Source organism: Callionymus lyra, chromosome 5 (genome assembly GCF_982586985.1).
Source record: "Callionymus lyra chromosome 5, fCalLyr1.hap1.1, whole genome shotgun sequence".
NCBI classification, from domain to species: domain Eukaryota; kingdom Metazoa; phylum Chordata; class Actinopteri; order Syngnathiformes; family Callionymidae; genus Callionymus; species Callionymus lyra.
This window is the reverse complement of record NC_141822.1, coordinates 24450631-24466517: the sequence shown is the minus strand read 5'-3', so window position 1 is coordinate 24466517 and position 15887 is coordinate 24450631. Positions and strand designations below refer to the sequence as shown.

General features: G+C 37.5%; 1 protein-coding gene across 4 annotated transcripts in view; it reads right to left on the bottom strand.

The window, feature by feature from the left end:
* LOC148079860 (voltage-gated inwardly rectifying potassium channel KCNH7-like) overlaps positions 1–15056 on the bottom strand; it is a 64065-nt gene extending 49009 nt beyond the window's left edge. For all 4 annotated transcript variants that reach the window (XM_087791545.1, XM_087791546.1, XM_087791547.1 and 1 more), the window contains exons 1-2: positions 14582–15056; positions 13874–14104 (exon numbers count right to left, since the gene is read on the bottom strand). In XM_087791545.1, the coding sequence (XP_087647671.1) occupies positions 13874–14104; positions 14582–14657 (307 nt within the window). In that variant the 5' untranslated portion in view covers positions 14658–15056. The remainder of the gene's footprint in view (positions 1–13873; positions 14105–14581) is intronic.
* Between the last annotated feature and the right edge of the window lie 831 nt (positions 15057–15887).

Below are 15887 nucleotides of genomic sequence, written 5' to 3'. Positions count from 1 at the left end.
ACCAAATCAGTTACTTTGGTTGAAGATGGGAGGATTTAAAGAAGGTTTGAGGACTTTCTTGTTTTCCTTGTGAATGTCTCAGAATGACCAGTCAAAGGAGAAGCTGCTGCATGTGGAAATCCCAAGACCCAAAGCTAAGAGACACTTTTTTAAAAACATTATTTCCCGACACATCCGTCTTCTCACCACTGTCCTTCCTAACTAGACTGAGCTTTCTCCGATTTACAAACTTCTGTTCTGGTCTTTTATATTTTAACACATGTACCAATGAGCATTTTAAGCTCTGAATCTTTGTGTCAGATAATGTTTTTAATCCACGGAATATGCATGTCTCACTACTATCCTGTAAATCTTCTCTTTCACTCGAGCTGCTACTCTCCTAACACTGTTAACACTGATAACCCCTTCCTGCTCTAAACCCACTCCTCTTCGCATCTTCAATTTATTTCCATTACTTTGCATGATTGATCCCGAAAGCTCCTGTTGAGAGCGACCAAACTCTCCGCACCTGCGACACAAAGCTAGGAACATTCTGTGATCCAGATTTTCCTTTTAGATTTTGAGGTCTGATCATTGTCTTTGTTACCTTTAAAGCATCATCCTGTCTCTTAACCACACAATCCTTTTACATTCTGTTTTTTTTGACACCTCCGCTTTGACTTAAGCAAGTGAATTCACAACTTCATTGTCGGGACTTTGAACGTGTAGATCCAGCTTCAATTGAATGAACCTTCTACCTGTTTGAAAATGAACCAATGAGGTGATTTCTTTTTTATGAGTTCTGTCCAATGACATGATCAGTAAAACACCTGCTATAATATTTCAGGTACCGCTGCTGTAAATTAACTGGGTTGTTCAGTGTGAAATGCAACTTTACATCTTGTTATATTTAGTAAATTGCATGTATGCACTTTATTATATCGACGGATTGACTGGAACTGCAGCGTACTCTAGTGTAAAGGGTCTGATTGGTTTGACTTTTTTTTTTTTTTGGCATGATAAAAAGCAAGGGCACGGAAGTTATAAATGATGATGCGTGTGAAAGATTTCTCCTCGTTTTGACTAATGCTTTCATGAGCATCAGTGACCTTGGGTTGACTCAGCATCTTCCTTCATCTTCATGGACAGAAAGAAATAGATGATCTGAGCTCTTCTGGTCTTTAATCCTTTTATTACAAAACGGCCTGAGAAGTGCTGACTATTAGTTGCAAAATGTGGAACTTCGGCAAGCCATCAGAAACTAATAAAGCAGCCTTTCACACTAAAACCTATAGAACCATCTGATTATGGAGCTGAATCTCATCCTCATTGTTGCAGAAACCTGAGGTGGATATCGGGTCTTTATTGATTGAAACATTCATCACTCCACTACATTTCCTCGCTGGTGTCCCGCAGCCTCGCTGGATTAATAGTGCTACCTGGTAATCTGACATTACACAGATGGCAGGGAAGGATGACGCCACAATGTGGTCTCACGAGCGCAGGCAGAATATGCCAAATCTCAGCATGCAGCTCATAAAACAACCAGACAGATCCTCGAGTCTATTGTTCCATTGTTTCTTAGGTTTTTTTTTTTTTTTTTTTAGTTTGAAGCTTAAATAAAAGAGTGATTCAGGGTGTTTGGGGACTTTATTGGGAGATTGTTTAAAAAATCATGATATTCCAAAATATATTCTTTTTTTAACAGTTCTAAAAAAGGTAGATATTGGACATTGAAGAGTTGTTACTTCTCTCCGAAACTTTCTGTATTCCTACAAAATGGAACGTAGCCTTTTGACCCCTACTGTCACATGGCCTTCCTTTCCAAAATGGGAAATGTGTTCAGTTTCCTGACCAGGCCTCTCTCTGGAAGCCGTTGTATTTAAGTATTTTTATAATTCAGGAACTTTATAATACATATTGTTACATCTTGTCCATGACAATGGAAGTAAGAGCACAATTGTGTTGATGAGAAATAAACACAAAGACTATTTTGAAAGTCCTCTGAATGAATGCAAGGGAGATTGGTTGTATTTTTTGAAGGCACATCTGTAGAACTCCGCCCACGCTGAGCGAGCCATTGCACCGGTTTAATGACCGACAGAGTTTCTATTCTACAAACAAGGTGAGTTTTTATATATATTACTGATCAGATTCATAAAATTTGTTTAGCTAGTTTTATGACAAAATAAAATAACTCTCATAATAGATTAAAATAGAGAAGACATTTTTTCAATCAGTCCTGAATATTCTCTTTTTTTTCTTCATTTACAGATATAGATAAACTTTATTGATCCAGCATACAGCAACAGAGACGATAGATTCATAAAACAAGAAGAAAGTGCAATAAGAAGAAAGTGCAAGATGACACAATCTAAGTCTAAATATAAAGAACATAGATCAAAGAAAAAGTATACAAAGATTAACATGGAATAGAATCATCTTTTCACTCCAATCCTGACCCCAAATTCAGAATTTACAATCTAATAGCACGAGGAATGAATGAGTCCCTGAGTCTATTAGTGTTGCATCTTGGGAGAAGCATTCATGCACTCCATCTGCTTCTCTGCTCACTGATGACAGTGTTCAGAGGATTTATTCATGTATACTTAACACTACTTTAACTCTATTCTGATATTCCTTTCTATATTTCTTAAAAATAAACATCCCTCTTTTTTCTGTTTCCTGTTATGTTTATGAACAGGTATGGTTGCTCTTAAACAAGTCTTTTCTTGATTTCTTAAGTTTAATTTGTCATGTAAACTAAAAGTTATTTATGTAGACATTATTTCTTAGTCTCTAATGATTTTCTATAAGTAGCTTGTAACTATTGAATCGTCATTTAAGATTTTAAAAAACAGGAAACTCTGGCTTTGATCGAAGAGAAACAGGGACCCATATTAAGTTTGGGGACCCGAGTCCTTGAGGGTTAAATTGATCCACTACTTTGCCAACTATAATGATCATATTTGAAACCAGCTTAACTATCATCTAAAAGTAAAAACCAGAGAGAAAAGGGAGATTCTGGCAACAATATTTGCAGGGGTGTCAGGCTCTGACATAAGTAGTTCTCGTTTCAAGATGCTGGAAATTTTCATTCGATTCCATTTCCACTATCAATAATTAAAACAATGCTGCATGTCTTTGGTTCATCGGAGCCGGGCGGCTTAAGTGCGCACACATTGATCCACGTGGTCAATTAATTTACATTCAGAGACGACTCGATCCAGGAAGCTATTTTTATTTTTGACGTTTCTACCTCCGTTCATAGACATTTCTGCGGAAGCAATATCTGACGTGACTCCAGTCGAAATCAGTTCAAATAGTGTGTGATTGACATTTGTATGAACAGCTTTTTAAGCAGTCTGAAGTTGTTTTCCTGCTCGGAGGGGTTTCATGACATATCTCTCGTTGTTTCCTACACTTTACTCTCTCTTTCCTTCTCTCTCTCTCTCTCCATCTCAGTAGGGAGCATCTCCAGCTCATTACATCAGCTCATCTGGGTCACAGTCCGACCCTCTATGTGTGTTGTATCATGTGAAGTGTCTAAAGCCACCTCTGAATCCATTTATAATGTCAACTCATTTTTAACAACATAAACTGTCAAAGGAACTTTATGTTGTGTGTCTTATAGTTGTCTTGCTCACATGAAATGAAATGACGACTAAAATAACTGACAGTGACTGTCCTCGAAGGCTGAATGTAAATATCATATTTACACCTTTCAATGACTGATTGAATATAGGACTGTTATCTAGCTGTGTTACTGCCGCGTTACAAGAACTGTGCAGAAATTACCTTGATTAAATTCATATGTTGGAAAGGTTTCTTTCATACTACACTGACGTTGACGCAGACACCTGAGGATGTATTTGCTTTATGCTTTATCTTCCAGAAATTATAGTAAATATTGCAACTAAGAACCTTTTAGTAGCTGTAATATATATAAATACTCTTTGGATACGACTGAATCAGGAAGAGTTGTGTTCTAAGAAAGTATTTTTTTGAGAAGGTTAATATAAGATTCAGGAGCTCTCTCTTCTGTTTGAGTTCTTAATTTTGGGCGATTTTCACCATCATAACAGAAACAGAAAACATCAACCAGGACAAAACCGAAAGACTTGTGATTACAGTCGGCTCATTATAATAGATTACAGGAGCTTTTCCTACTTGCAGAGGGATTTAAACAGGATATGATTGAACAACGACTCTCTCAGAGAATAACAACGACTTATTTTTAGTCAGATTTCTCTTTTACGTCTCTCTTTTTTACCCTCTAGGAACGTTCACTCGTACTTTTAGCTGTTAAAACGAAGCGCATGCTCTTCCATTGTGGCAAGTGTTTCAATATTTTCCCTGAGGGCCCCGGAAATATCAGGATCGACAACAGCCAGGTAACTTGAGAATTGCTTATCACAGCAAAAAGTCTTCACAATGAATATCAACACAGTCATCGATATCTCTTTGACGAAAATATGGAAAGGCTTCGCAAGATACTAAACAACAAGAAAACCATAAAAACAAAAGAAAGAAAAGTTTACTAGTTGTCTCGTGGGACGACCATGCAATTGTGCAAATAGCATGTATATCTGTACATTACATGCATGACTGGAACAAGGCGCTCAAAAGCCCCTTGAGTGTTGAAGCCCAGGAATGCGCTGCGAAGAACTTTATAGGCATCGCATGTGACGCGGTTAACATGACAGCTCACGACATCTCTCACTTGACTTGAAACCAAGATTATGATCGAAAAAAGGAATCGTCAAAATATTCATGTCCCTGTACTGAAGTTGCTCTACTGTCTCCGCCCTGGAGGAATCAGATACAGTTGCATGTGGGCTGAGCAGCTGAAGGAATACTAAGTGGTTGAACAGCTACAATGATCATCTGTTGCATGTTATATTTTGACATGCATTTTATTATTAGAAGTCAATGTTTTCATTGGAATTTTTTATAACTTGAAAAATCATCAATAGAAGCTCAATTGCACAGAATGCGGCACTAGCAACTCGCTTGCACAACACACATTAAGGTACACCAGATTGAGTGATATTGAAATCCACAACACTACAAAAACATTTTCATTTCTCCCTTTTTCAACAAAATACTTTCATCACAAAATGTTCTATTTCAGTGAATCAAACAATATTTCACATCAGAGGTCAGAGAGTAAATGAGGATTTTGTGTGATAACAAATGCTCATGAATATTTTAAAGCTTCAATTAACTCTGGGAATGTAGGCACAACACCTTATTTCAGTGGTTTCAAAATAGATTGAAATGTCTTCCGGTCCAATACATGTATTAACCTGAAAGAGTATTTTTATTTTTATTTTTTAAATTTAAAGTTTCTTTTTCTGTTTTACAGACACAGAGTAAAGTATGATTTTAATGTTGTTAAGTAAAGAGAAGCAACCGTGTTGTGGTCAAAAGTCACTTCGCTTATTGGCAATAAATCCCAGTTAATCACGCTTTGTTAGCATGTCAAACAGGGACAAGTATATTTCAAAAGACATGTTTGCTGGCTGTGTTAACTGTAGCCAATTATTTTCTGACTGCTTTGGAAAACATGACGCTACAAATGGACAGTAAGAGTTGAAGTAAACACAAAGAGAAACGGTGAAATATATGGTGATACATTCAGTAATCTACAAGTCCAGCCTATGATTGTGTTAAACATGGATCATGATCTGTTCTTTCATATCCATTGAGCCTGAATGTCTTCCAACATAACCAGTACAGAAAGGAACAGGGGGAGGGGGAGTGACAACAAGTGAGGTGAATGAGCCTGGGCAGGGGGATGGGCTGCCAGACACTTTACACCCTCTACGAAAAGGCAGCGAGTGTGTGGTTCCCATGCATTAGCTGTCTACAGCGTACATGCTTGACTGTTGTAAGAGGTGAACCTGCCAATCTCCACTGCTCCTACATGGTTTACACCATTCACACCATTATCATTGAAGAACCTCCACATTTTAGATTAAGGTTTAGGTGAGTTAATAACGACCTGTCCAGGTCGTCGTATTACCAACTTAACAAGTCAATGACCAATGATTGACAGTTGAGAAACAGAATCAAACAATCTGATTAATATTGGAATTATGAAGCAATTACTGAAAACAGTATTTTTGGTTATTAGCACCTTATGAAAAAGTACTTTTTTATTTATTTTTTCCATTGGATACTAATTTTTATTTTAGTTGAAGAGAATGAACCTAAAAAAAAGTTGACCACTTGTTAAAAGATTCTTTTAAAATACAATAAGATAGTATCTTTACTCTTTTTTTTTCATTTTCAAGGCTCATGGATGTCTTGATGTCCGTCAGAGAAGTGATATGCTTATCCTAAATATAATATGCTGCAACTGATCACGTTTATCAATCCTTAATGTGACATCAATTGGTGTATTAGGCTAAACATACCACCATTTATCTTGGGAAAAATGTATATAAATCAAACCAGATCTCTTTTCTAAGCCAAACATGTTCTAATTGAATTTCATACTAAAATCGTATTTATTACTTGTATTTTGGGAGGACTCTGGCAACATGTGACAATGTAGGTGTTTAAAACCATTTTTTTGAAAAGTTTAGGTTTTAATATCGCTTAAAAGATATTCTCTCATACCTCGTCTTAAAAATGACATCAACCCTGCAGCAGCATGTGTTTGAGTGTCAACCTTTGAGGACTTAAGAAACGTCCCAACAGGAAGGCAATGACCTCAGAAAATGGGTTATTGTTCCTTAGATAAAGAAAAAAACACCTGACATCCCTACTTAGTGAACATCAGACTATAGATGATTGTTCACATGTGTAAAGTACAACATGGTTTCTGGGATTTGCTGAAAAAGCATTTTAATGCCCTTATCTTGTAGGACAGAGGAAGTATGATAGCAGGCCAATAAAACATTTGCTCGATGAAAAATCAACCCATAAAAATCTATTCTAGAGACATAATGACGGAGATTTGCTATGAGGCATGAATATAGAAAAAAGTGCAGCGTTGGCAGAAATGTGATTTCCCTGTCACAGTAGATGGAGAGCCGAGGGCTTCGCTCATTACCCCTCGGACGAGTGCGGCATGTGAATGAATCCAGTAACAGTTTAGCATGAAGAGGAATCTCATAAATATGACACTTAAATGAAGAAATAATAAATAGAAGAGGAAGAGAGAGGATGTTAAATTTCATGCTCATTCAAGTGGTCATGAAGTTACTCAGCCGTGCTCGTGATAGAAGAGTGACTAGAGTAAGTATGACCTTAAATGTTGGCGATACGTTTTGACTTTCTCCTGCTAAGAAAAAGTTGAACCTAAAAAAAAGTACTGTTTTACTTACTGTATATATTTAAAGTTATCCACCGTGATAATGCAGCATAGCTTAAATTAATATATCATTTTAGAAAAACATTTGAAAAATCAAGCCATCAAAGATATTAAGTCAAAACAAGATGAAGTAATTAAAGCTGCGGACAGCTTTAGATCAGCTCCTCGTATGTGTCTGTTATAACGTGAGGGGATGATGTTCCTTTAATTGAAGCTCTAAACCATCTTCTGGGCAAAAAAGTAAAAACGGACCATGGACTGAAAAGATGAAAAATACACTTTGTCTGCACGTTATAGTCACTGACTATCATCTGGATAAATATCATAGTTTGGACTCAGGAATAACAGAGGGCATAGGATTAGAGATCTAGGCTGGAATGATGCAGAGAACCAAAGTGCAGGAATAAAGGACTATTTGTTTTGATGAACTGTTGTGTTTTCAGCCTGCAGAGAAAATACTGTTATCTTTTTGAGCAGGTCAGTTACAGGCCTGTACTTTGTTTTCCATTTTGGTTAAGTTTCGAAAGCGAAACCTTTAGTTTTGAATTTCATTTTGGTTTGTATTCTGCAATTTCAAAAGTAATAATCATAACAATAGCCATAAACCCAATCATACTGAACTCTTTGTATAATATTCTTCGCACACAAAGATCTGGAATCATCCGGTGAAGAGCTCCTGTCTTGCATACAAACTGAAGCTATCCCTCTTACGTACTTCTTTATTCCTGTCCTTCATGGTCACTCTCCTTTGAAAACCTTCGTCTCTTCAACTCTTGAGTCTTGAGTGCATTCTGTCTCTAAACTATCACGTCTCACTACTGTTTTATGAAGCTTCCCTCTCAACGTCTATCAATCCATCCCGCCTGCACTCTTATAGTATAGTATTTGAGTGCCATCTTTTCTAATGAGGTAATGTTTAATTCGTTTTTTAGTATGAATTCACTCATTTGAAAGTATTTTTAAATATTGAATTTAAAACGCTAGAAATTTAAAAAAAAATTGAATCTAGAATTTTTTTTTAGAATATCAAACTATGTTTGAAAAAGAAAATGTCATTTATGTTGAAACTATTGAAATTCTTTGAATTCAATTATTGAAAAAAACTCATTCAACCTTTCATTCTTAGAACATAGTCAATTCAAATATTTAAAAACTGATTCACGTTCAATTCAACCCTTCAATATTCTGATGGCATTGATCTGATTACATACACTTTCCTCTTCTCCTTGGACCATCTGTCCATTTCCCTAGACGACTAATCCCAAAAACTTTTCCCTGCATTCCCTGCATCTTCCTCTCCAGGTTCTTCTCCACCTCCTTCTCGGCCTGACAACAGATCATCATCAGCAGAGATGGGGACAAAGTCAGGGAAGACATTTCTGCCATCAAGCCTCCATTACTTTCCAGGAAACAACCCGTAGCCGTCAAATCGAACGATCACATTTCTGGCCATCATGTCCAAGTTAAAGATATTTTCTTTGATTAACAACTCTCAACATAAAATCCTCATTACCTGCAGAGACATTCCAAAGTCAAGAGAAAGAACAATTGGTCGCTAAGGCACCACTAATTTAAAACTATTTTAAGCCTGACATTTACAGCTCGGCCTATATTGAGCTCATATACTTCTTGACATCCTCAAGACCGCGCAATAACACAGCGAGACGCTACTATCATCCTAATAAACAGATGTCTGGTTGAGTGACAGATGCTGTGTAAATAAAGTTGCAGTGTAATTTCAGAGATGGTGAAGGACGTGAGGGGATTTGCATGCATAATGAACAGATTAATTTAAGATTAAAGTTCAATCTATTAGCCGTTCTCGCCGTTTTTTCTGCACCGACAAGCATTTTTAGATGATAAAAAAATGCATCGGCACATCACAATACAATGAGACGTATATACAACTTGTTCCTGTCATCATCCATATTCTCTCACAGACACTGTTTGTCAGAAACTGATGGTGTAGAAAAAAAAACATGGAAAGCCTTTTGTATTTTGTCCGAAAGGAAAACTGGAACGTTATAGAAGAATCAATCAAAACTGTAGAACTCAGAACCTTATCCAGAAACAGGCTTCGTTAGATATCGTCCATATTTGCATTTGGACCCACATTCCTAAAATCATCCTGGATTTTAACCCTTGTATTGCCTTTGGATCAAGGTGACCCAGTGAGGGAAGTTGTTCACCTTGACCAAGAGTTAACACAAGGGTTAAATAACATGAACCAAGTGGGTGAATACTTCGGGAAGAGTTGCTTCTTAATTGAAAATAATCTGTGAATAGAAAAGCAAACATTTATTTATTTTACTAGGGTCCAAGTTAAAGAAGAAAAACGAGTCTTAGACGGTGGTTTGATTTTGAATTATAGATGACGTCTTGATAATGCTCTTAGCCATTAACTGACTGGGAATTTAATAGCAGAGGTCCTCATATTCACAAAAGAAAAGAAGAAAGAAAAAAATCCTATTAAAAAAAAAAAAGATTAGGAAGTGACTAGATTGTGCTGACCAGCAGACTCCACGTTAAAGACTCTAAAGGACACTTCACTAGGAACCAGTTTCACTGGCTTAAGCGGGAGATCCCCAGGAGAAAAATCTTTAGGACTAAACAGGAAAGAAATCGTCAGTTGATTTAATTTACCCAACAGATGAAACTCTGTCAAAACTACAGTTAAAACTGAGAAGTTTCCTTGAGAAGAAGACGATAATTAGAGGCTAAATACACAAAATAGCAATGAGGTCTCGCCGGCTGTCCGGCAGAAGCCTGTATTTCGTCTTCCAAGTCTCCTGTGGGACAGCTGGTGAAGGGAGGGCGTTTTGCCATCATTGATTTCCTCTCTTGAAAGCACCGGTTTTGAAGATCAATGAAACATGAAGGTATTTGTGTCCTCATTAATGCTGTTTGCTCCAGTTGGATCGATCCAGACCGAACCCTCAGCTTGACTCACAACACACCGGCAGACTTTGCTGCTTCAGCCACAAGTTCTTTTAATCGGTTTAATCTCGCGGTAATAAGTGTTCATCACGGTGGAACGTCGTCTAGAACCAGGTGTTTAAATCCAGTGAATCTGCTCATCATTAGCCAAAGGGGCCACAATCTTTCACCTCCTGTTCACTTCTACTGTTAAAAGTTAAATAATGAATGCATGGGTCGACCACATACACTCTGGAGGTAACAAAAGTATTTTATTTTGAAATGTTGTGGACCCACATGTAGGAAACCTGTGTATTAAAATAAAGAATAAATGAAGCTGGTTTTGATGCTCATGAACTACATAAAATGTCATTGTTGGACATTTAATTTAACTACTTTTACTTTAGACAATGCTACGTAAGAACTTGGGATTCTAAAAACATACAAAGACAATAAATTAACCTGCTCAATTTATTTTATGATAGTACTTTTGTCAACTTCTTTACCAATTTAACTCAGCCTAAGATTGGACTTGAAAATGGACTAACAGAAACATTTCCAAACTGTTTTCAAACATGGCAACATTTGTAGAAGTGAAAACAAGGAGGAGCCAAAAGATATTGCATTTACAAATTCAAAATAAAATAATTTTAATTTAGTTCAACATGATTGAAACACAGACAGAGAAAGAAAACATTTTTTAAGTTCTTTACATCTGACTCATTTTAATAAAGGCTTGTGTGACATTTAAAAGGTTTTGTTGTTTTTTTTCACAATTTTAAAACACACGTTTTTGCATTCTGAGGTGAAGTAATACAGTTTATAACTGGGCCACATGCCATCCATTTAAGGCAGGACATTAACGCACAGAACTAACTTGTAAATGATTCAATTTGTGTTGGGTTTTTTATGATCATCTGAAAATAGTTAAGTTTCAAACTGTCTAACTCTCTTCATAAACACTGGAGAAAATCAAATCCCAGCGGCAAAACATTCTTTTTTGCACCAGTAATATTCACAGAAAATGAATGTATTAATGTCAGAACAGTGATTCTTGCAAAAAGTCGTAATTTAGTTGAAACGAAGACTAATCTAATGATACGATCAATCCGTCCACATATTGTCTTCATTCATTCATCCACTGATTTAAAAACATAACTGTCACCAACTTGTTGACATGATAGTAAAATGATGGACAAAAATGCTCTTTCTTTATTGGATATGATTGCGTGAAAAGCTGTTTTTCAAAAGCTTTTTTGTTCTTTTAAATCCATTCAGTCTTCACAGCACTAAATGTCTTTCCTTCGGATTCAATTCATTACGGTGGATCGAGCAACGAAAGCGCTGACACATGAATTATTCATCTGTTTAATGGAATCATGTGGCTTTCATATTTGTTGATGGAAAACACTATACATTTTTATTTATACATATTTTAAACAAACATTCTTTGCACATAATTGATGTGCATCCTTGGCATACTGGCATTAAACTCCCTCTTTAGTTCACTTGGGAGAGCTGTTTTTTTAAATGAGCCGAAAATGGACATTTCACAATTGAACTCTGGTGTTATTAGAGTAGAACAACAAAAACAATTATCAAAACCGTTCCAATTCTGTATCCAGTTGTTTCTGTAGCTAAAGAACACATGTGAAAAACAAAGATTTGCAGCAGGTATGCCTGAACGTTTGAGTCTCTATCGTTCATCTGAATCAAGTCTTTAAAAGAACCAGTAGATTGCAAGTCAGTGTGTCAGTTCCCACCATGCTGTGTCCATGTGACGTAGGAGAGAGCTGCTAATCAGACATCTATTGAGGACAGCAGTTGAACAGAATCTACAGATGCTCACATCTACCCGTGGAAATTCGTTTACTTTACAGTCTCGCCATTAAAAGTCCCTTATTAATAAGATTTCAGGGTCTTTGAAAATGATATCAGATCCCATTGTAGAACGACAGTATCTTTCTTTTATTCAAATATTCTATAACTTTTCAAGTTAAGTTCAGGAAAAGTTGAACATTTTTCTCTTTGGATCACGCTGTTTTGAAAGTGCTCTTCTCCTGACCGCCCCCTTTGCAGTGATCGGTCAAAGGCGGAGTCTATTTCAGTCAGTGGGGGTTTGAATGGAGCTGGAAACCGTAATGAAATCGTAAGAAAAATCCCTGACAATTTGTCAGAAGTGATGTAAGACAGAGGAATGTGTAGTGCAGCACAGTAGAAGGGGCTCAAAGAAAGCTGCTCTGCTTTAAGAAATCTAACTCAAAGATACATAGATGGTTCTGTGTCTTGATAATTTGACCTTAAAGCATCAGCTTCAGGCTCCTACTGTTTATGCCAGTTGTTCTACTGCATCTTTCAACCCATGCTGTGGGATTCGTGCACTGAAAAATGTCTGAACGCCACCGAAGTCTCGTCAAAGAAAGATTTCCAGCATGTCTACTCCGAACCTTTTTAATATCTGAATCTTGTCGTTGCAAGAATCCAAGTGGAAGCTGAGCAGTCAAATGTTTCCTCGGTCATCTAAGACATTATCTCCAAATTGTCGCACAGTCAACAAAGATACACACAACCTGCTTGAGCTTTCAGAAATAAGTACCTGTTCTGAGACCCACGGCTGATGGGAGCTGACGTTGACGGAGTCGCTTTTGTTAGTCGTAACAGCACCATTTGTCACGCTTGGTCATGAATTCAAAGCAGATTATATAAAGAGCATTTGTCCGCCAGACTTACTGAGTCTGGAAAGGACCCATTTGACTTTCAGCTCCATGTATATAAGTTAAGAGTGTCTATAATCCCATTTAAACAATAAAAAGATGTCTAACTTGTAAAAAAAACTACAATTCTAATGTATTTTTAAGGAGAATGGCTGGTTCTACTTGTTGTTTTTCTCACTTGTGCCAATAAAGTGCTTATTTTTCTCTTAGAAATACTGCCCAAGAGAAACCGTGTAAAATGTGACACTGTACGATTCAGATTTATCCTTCGGGTGTTCTCATTATTCTTAAGCTGTACTCAAATGTGTCGCAATAGAAGTAATGTGCACTTGACAATAGCATTGAATATGTAAGCTATTTTTATCTGTCAGACGGTTGTAAGAGCCACATAATGCACGACGGTAGACGCCGGGCCGAGGGACACGGAAGCTCAGCGTTTAAGATTACAGGTTGGCAAGCTTGAGATGGGTTTTGTTGAGGCAGCAGAATTAGGTTCATTGTCTACTCAAGCGACAGACTGGAATTTGCATCTGCAAATGAATCGCTGTTGTCTGCCCTACTTCTAATCCACGAGCAAGAAATCCAACCGTCAACTCCATTTTTTTTTCATGTTTTAACTTTGAATGTTGCTGAAGCTCAACACTTAATATGGAACTGCTTCTTCTTTATGTGTCTTGAAAGAAAATTCTCACGAAAAATCCTCGACAGCAACATTTAAAGAGGATGTATGACTCTTTCTCTTTGAAAGGTTTGGATGTGTGAACACCACATGTGCAGACCTTAAAAGCCCATTTCCACACGTCCATCTCAGGCCCAAGTCAAACACCACTTAATGGCCGGAGCACCCAAACATCTGTCACACCAGACACCCGGGGGAGGGGGGGGGGGGCGAACATCGGATGTGTGAAGGTTTGGGGGGGAAAGTTTGGGGTGAACTCACCATCCTTGCGGTGGTAGGTGATCTCCACCTTACGCTCCTCCGAGCCCAGCAGCGCCTGGGCCACCTGGGCCACGGCGTGCCGGCTGGTGAACTCGCCGTGCAGGAAGTCGCAAGTGCACGGCTTCTGCATGACGTCCGGCCTGGAGAACCCCGTCATCTCGCAGAAGGAGTCGTTACAGTAAATGATCGCGCAATTCTGCACCCTGGCATTGGCTATGACAAATTTCTTATCTGTGGAAAGGGGGTACAGAAGATCATGGGTTATAGTGTCCAAACAGAATCTGGTCAGTGTATTGTATTTAAATTCAAAAGTATGGATGCCATCTTAATAAGATAATAGGTTTAATTATTAATAATAGTAACAATTGACTATGTTTTTATGGCAATAAATACATTTTAAAATGCCTGTACTAGTTTAGACTGTATGTCTTTATTATACTGATAATTAGATAATCCTAAAATCCAAATAAAAGTCCTAATGACTTACTATGTTTTAGTGGCAATAAATACATTTTAAAATGCCTGTACTAGTTTAGAATTGATGTCTTTATTGTACTGATAATAAGATAATCCTTAAAATCAGCCTTCAGCACTAGTAATATACACTTTACAAATTCAGATTCCATTTCAATCCCTGGTTGTATTTTAAAGAAATGTATTTATTGTTTTCAAAAAAACAAAAACTACGACACAAAGAGAAGCACTCACTCTGTCCTTCGAATTTCCGGATTATTACTCCTAAAAAGGTGTTTTGTGGCGCAACATGACCCCTCCGGACAGGCATGGTTCCACTCCAAATAATAAAAGATGATGGAAAAAAATCTTCTGCGGGTGAAAGCAAGCCAGTCCCCCCACCTTTCAAAAAAAAAAAAAAAATCCCTTCCGTAGATACGAAGCCAGAGGGGGCTCCCCGTCTCTTCTTTGTCACCAGCCAGTCATCCTCGCAGGAAAAATCTCCCCTCCGTCTTTCCCTTTATTTCAACTCTGTCGGTTCTCCGCTCGAGCGCATCGCAGAAGCTCCGCCGCGCTCCGGACGCAGGAAAGAAAGCAGTCGTTCAGCCGCAGTTTCGCCAACATCTCACCCGCCGCTCCTCGAAAGCTGCGAGCGCGTCTGGTGTCGATGGAAGGAGCGTCAGCGGAGAGAAGAGAGTCTGTGCTCCTGGTCTTTTGTTGTGGAGGGGAGACGGTGGGTGTCGGAAGCCAACGGCGGCGGGTGTGGATGGAGAGTGAGGCGCGTGGACGCGCAGACAAAAGCAGCAGACAGTAGTGGAGTAGTTGTAACGCGTTACCTGGCGACGAGTTGAAAAAAAAACACAACAACAATAACTTACACTGTGAATCACGAATGGAGTTAAATAGGTTACATCAGGAGAGATAAGTACATGATTGACATTTATTTATTTTACTTTCAACATTTTCCTCAGAAAGTAAGTAAGTAGTATTTCTTGAGCGCTTTTCTAGACCAGGGTCACAGAAAGATATGGCACTGGCTGTGAATTTATACTATTTATTTAAATAAAATGTAGAAATTTCACTGAAGAGAAATACAGAAATTATAAAAAACTCATGAACTCTAAATTAAAGGGTTTTTTTAAAGGAAAAAAACAAACTCCTGTACTGTTTATTAATAATAATAAAGCAATTATTGTTTCTTTATCGAAAGTGCCTTCCAAAGTCTATTTCAATATTACCATAAAAAAAACATCTTATTTGTTCAGGCTTTTCCTTGATTTTCTGGAACTCCTGTTGTGTTATCAGTTTTATCTTGATCTTTAAAGTATATACTTTATTGAATATTGTTTTGATTGTTTAAGCGCTTTGTGACCCTGGTCTGGAAAAGCGCTATACAAATAAAAATTACTTACTTACTTACCTTTTTAATCTCTCAAAGGCAATTAATGTGTGGATTTGTGTACGTGTGCGTGTGTGAGTGTGTGTGTAAGCTTGTAATTTTAAATGTCCAGCCTATTCTTTTTTATGCTTGTAGTGTTCAATTATTTTTGCACTTTAAGGG